General features: G+C 42.7%; 1 protein-coding gene across 1 annotated transcript in view; it reads right to left on the reverse strand.

Moving 5' to 3' along the window:
• The window catches only part of LOC148533736 (cytochrome P450 2K4-like), a 54,798-nt gene extending 52,112 nt beyond the window's left edge, over nt 1-2,686 (reverse strand). The window contains exon 1 of the mRNA XM_088467325.1: nt 2,510-2,686. Coding sequence (XP_088323451.1) covers nt 2,510-2,686 — 177 coding nt within the window. The remainder of the gene's footprint in view (nt 1-2,509) is intronic.
• Nucleotides 2,687-5,354: the final 2,668 nt, after the last annotated feature.

The following is a 5,354-nucleotide window of genomic DNA, read 5'->3' on the forward strand; positions in this document are numbered from 1 at the left end:
GATACGAGCACGTTGCTTAATATTTTGGAACATCTACCTCCATTACCACCGGGTCTGCTATTGTGTACTGTGGATGTGAGGAATCTTTACACCTGTATTTCACAAAAAGTGGGGATCCAAGCAGTGCGAGAACTAATTACTAATAATCCCTTATACAAAGGACCGGATGTAGGTTTATTCCTGCAACTATTAGAACTCACGTTGATTAGGAATTATTTTTATTATGATGGCAGGTTTTTTCTCCAAGTAGCAGGGTGTGCAATGGGGTCGGCGGTCGCACCTTCGTTTGCTAACAGTTTCATGTTTACAGTTGAACATAATGTCTTTTTCTCTAATTCTAACATCAGTCAAAAATTATTTTTGTTTCTAAGGTACATAGATGACTTACTAATTTTGTGGACAGGTACCAGGGATGAGTTTCAACATCTCATAGAAGAGCACAATTTAAGAGATCATCCAGTCAAATTTACTTTTGAGACCAGCACTAGCCACATTAATTATCTAGATGTTTTAATTCAAATTAAACAGGGTAAACTATGTACCACGCTTTACAAAAAACCCACAGATAGGAACAACTTTCTACATAGTGGAAGCTGCCATCCAAAAAACCTTGAATATAGCTTGCCTTATTCTCAGTTTTTGAGAATCTGTCGTATCACCTCAGACAGATTGGAAACAGTCAAATTATGCGATGATTTATGTATTAAGTTTCAACAACGTGGTTACAACATAGATACATTAGAAACACAGAAAGAGAAAGCTTTATCTATACCTAGACAAGATCTATTGAGACCCGTCATTAAAAATAAAAATAAAGCTACTAACAGATTGACATGGGTCAATAAATTTAATAACAGCAGTACCATTGTATCAAACCAAACCAAACAATTGTGGCCATTAATTTCAGGAGACCCTTCACTAAAAGATCTGCATAACTATAAAATAATGCATAGTTATGAAAGAGGTAGTAACCTCAGGGACCTGTTAGTTAAAACAGATGTCACCAGTAAAAACGTGATTACAAAGGGTTTCTTAAGCAAAAAGAGAGGCTGTTTCAAATGTATAAATTGTACCACGTGTAATTATATGATCAGCGGAGATTCTTTCCCACATCCTCAATCTGGCAAATTAATAAACATCTTACATTATGTGACATGCACTAGTAAGTATGTTATCTATATTATTAATTGCCCCTGCAGTAAGTACTATGTAGGGAAAACATCGAGGATGTTCAAGGAGAGGATGGCTCTCCATAGGAGCGCTATCCGTTTAGCGTTGACTAGAGGAAATTCCGATCAGCCGGTTGCCAAGCATTTCATAGAAGCGAATCATAGCTTGGCAGCATTAAGATATAGAATCATAGATTATGTCCCTCCACCTAAGCGAGGTGGGGATCGTTCAAAATTATTACTCCAAAAGGAATCCCAATGGATCTTTAAATTAGATACAATGTTTCCAAAGGGGTTAAATGAACAGCTCGGTCTTAATTGTTTTCTATGAAGTGGGTTTATACCTATGACAATATATATATGTTAGTATACAGCTTTATATCCATGTTTCTTTATCTATAGTGTCACATACGTAACATTTATATGGGTGTAAGTGTTACCTCATTGAAGTAAAGTAATTCATTAATGTCATTAATGTTTTAATGCCTTTTTCAGATAAACTTTGCTATAACATGCTCTGCTATGGTGAAGGGGTTAATGTAGACACTGATTTTGATAGTGACGTCATTTCCAGCCGCGTCTGCGACGGGCAGGTGGGCGTCTTTGCACGTGTGGTGTACACAGCTTAAAAGGTAAGCTTGTTTTTCATTGTACTTTTGTATCCTGACGAAAGAACATATTAAAGTTCTGAAACGTTGACAAGAAACAGTGGGCTGTAGAGTGTTTATTATAAGTCGTCCTGAGTGCCGCCGGGTGGAATCCTATACATTTGTCCCTCACTGGCGTGAGAGGTAAAGTGGAAGGCACCGGACGCAGCTGATCTTTTTTGGTAAACCAGGAGTGCCAGTCGATTTACTTGCTGTATATATATATATATATATATATATATATAATGTGTATATATATATGTATATATATATATGCAAGGCAAAGGCGGCGGCACTTGTCCAATAAAGACTAATACACTCCGGTTACAAAGAACCTATAACGTCTTCACTCCAACGTTTCAATCAATTAAGATTGTCATCAGGAAACTGATTGAAACATTGGAGTAAACACATTATAGGTTCTTTGTAACCGGAGTGTATTATTCTTTATTGGACGAGTGCCGCCACCTTTGCCTTGCTTATGTACCCGTTACCTGTGGAGGGTACCCATCAGCATTGTATAGTGGAGGAGTGCCAAGCCTTTGTCACATATATATATATATAGTGTGTATTAATTCATGATCATATTTTAGTTTTTCTTCCTTAAATGTATATGACCTCTTTACAAATCATTCCTAGACTGTAGTATTGTATTTCACATAAACATGTTGTTATATCATGGCATTATCTTACCTCTAAATAGGTCAGGTGAGGCTTCTTTAAATTCATGATATGTAAGTTCCCAATCAGCGGCCAACATTTCGGGCCAGGAGGAAAATTAGCTGTGCTTGTTTTATTCCAATATTTCAGAATATATAAAATTGTCAAAATCAGCACAAAGTACGTAGCTACAGAGATCCCCAAATCCATTGTGTGATACAGACGAGGGACTGAATGTGGCACCTGTAATGCAGCTAATTCTTTTTCTAGCCCTTGTGTTTCACCTTTGTCCCAATGGCTGTATTGAGATTAAGCCAAAAAAAGCAACATTAAGAAACACCTTAGTATAATAACTAACCAGAAAACTCTATGTAGAAATGAGCAAAGTGGTGAAATAAAACAAATGTTAGTGATTAGAAACCTCGGGAGAATAATGTGTCTATAATTCGTCAGATCAGCCTAAATTCCAAATTTCCCTAAGTTGCCTACAGGTGAAGGAATCCTACCAGCCATGATCATAATGTACAACATCGTTTCTTTCTCACAGCTTTTATTACTTAAATAATCAAGAATCAAACTATTGGGTGGCTGAGAAAGAATTGCAGACAATCATCTTACAGCTGAATACAACATAATATACATGGGGCAGAACGTATGCCCCAGACGCAACCTGGACTGAAGGGAAGCCACCAGCCCTTACTGGATGCTTAGCTACCATCTCAGGAGCAGACACCTTGCCTCACTGCAAATCTGAGGCGCCGGCCTCCTTACTCTGCGTCCTCCTACATCTCCGACCTCACTTCTGTCCACACTCCAACATACTCCCTCTGCTCTTCCTCCAATATCTGCCTCTACTCGTCCCCTTCTCTCATGCCTGCTATCAAGATTTCTTCCTCTCTGCCCCCTCCTCTGTAACTCACCCTCTCGCCAAGTCAGACTTGCTGCCAGTCTCGCCAACACCGAACACTCACTTTCTACTCAGATCTTCACCAAAACCTATCATCCCTCCTGCTAAATCTCCAATCTCACATCCCCTGAAATTCTTTTCACCACGTTCCCTCACCAATTATTCACCCTCCCTCTTAGCTTGAAAGCTTTCATGGGCATCCTCATATTCATCACAACCTCTCACAACTCTATTTATCCTGTACTAAAACCCATCCCCTATATATCTAACAGGCCTATCACTCAATGTGACCGGATGACCTCACTAGATCTTGGGGTACACCTGTCACTGACTCCACCCACTGCTCAGTGGGCGGGTATGTAGCTGCCACCACCAAACTCCTACAATCGTTTATGTACATTCAGGCTCCTACTGCCGACACCTGGAACCGCTTCTGCTGCATATGCGTCAACGAGCTGCGGCCACACCTCCTGAAAGGTGTCAGCTGATTCCCTCTGATCCCTCACAATGGACCAAGCTCGGCACACTAGCTGGCAGAAGGCTTGAGTTTGGAGATGCTAGGCTCAATCCAGAACAGTTGGAGAATGGCGTGCTGTAGTCAACATCCCAGCATGCAGGATGCCGACGGCTGAAATACCAGCGCTGAAATCCCAACAGCGTAAGGATCTTGGCACCAGGGGAGGGAGTGTTAGGTTTAGAGTGCTGGGAAGGGGAGGTTAGGTTTAGGCACCGGGAAGGGAGGTGTAGGGGTAAGGGTTAGACTTACCTTGTTCCTTATGTGTGTCAGGATTCTGACTGTCGGAATGCCATTGACCAGCAGGATCCTGACCACTGGGATTTCATACCCAACCCTTTTAGGAATGAGGTTGCATAGGAGGACAGTTTATTTCTCTGGAAGGTGCAGCCCACTAAAGAGTCTGGATAAAGAGAAAGGTAAGTGCACTTTACATTTTAAGATATACATTTAAAATTCATACAAGCACATTGGAAATACACACAGTACCAGGGGTGTATCTATAATGGGTGCAGGGTGTGCGGGGAACACGGGCCCCTGGGTCCAGGGGGGCCCCGCATCACACACCCTGCACCCATAATATTACTTACCTCTCTGGAGTCCTACGTCGGCAGGGGGGTCCGGCGCTGAAAAACGACTGGAAAATGGCCGTGGCGGCCATTTTCCCGTAATTTCCACATGCGCAGTACAGAGAAAATGGCCACCGTGGCCATTTTCCCGGTGACATGTGCATACACTATAGACTCTGCGCACACTCTAGTGCCCAGAGTCTATAACTCCGGCACTGGCCGCGCACAGCTCAGTGCGCTGCTGGCCGCCGGGCAGAGAGGAGGGCGCCCGTGTCGGAGATTGCACACGATCCCCCTCCTCTCTAGAAATGTCCCCGTACAGTACAGTTATTCTCCCGTGCATGAGTTATAGTTTTATACTATAGCATGGTAGTTAGCATTGCTACCTTATACTGCTGGATCTATGGTTTGATACCAATCATGATCTTATCTGTGTGAACTTTGTAGGCTTTCATGTATATACATAGCTTTCCTCCAATGTCCTCCCATAGATGTCGGCCACCCCATGTCACCGCAGACATTCTGCACACTGGGCTTGAGACAAAGTTGTGCGCGGTACACACAGAGGAGGCGTCTTTGGACGCAGCTGCAGTGTGTAAATATAAAATGCCGCAGAAGGTGTCTGGGCTAAATAGGCGCCTTCTGGAAGCTTCTGCTATCTACTGCTGTGTCCGAGAACGCAGCATGAGTCATCTGGATGGTCGATGTTCTCACTCTGCTGGGGACAGGAAATCTATCCCGTTTATCCTGTTTGCAAGGCTGAAGAAATGCCTAGGGTGCCAAGAACCCTTACACCGGCCCTGGGCCCATCGTGCATACTGACCTAGAGCAAATGACCGGCATGCATATGGAAATACCACCGCTGACTACAGTCAGGTCCATAAATAT

The sequence above is a fragment of the Taudactylus pleione genome, unplaced genomic scaffold, assembly GCF_031769625.1.
Source record: "Taudactylus pleione unplaced genomic scaffold, aTauple2 ptg000070l, whole genome shotgun sequence".
NCBI classification, from domain to species: Eukaryota; Metazoa; Chordata; class Amphibia; order Anura; family Myobatrachidae; genus Taudactylus; species Taudactylus pleione.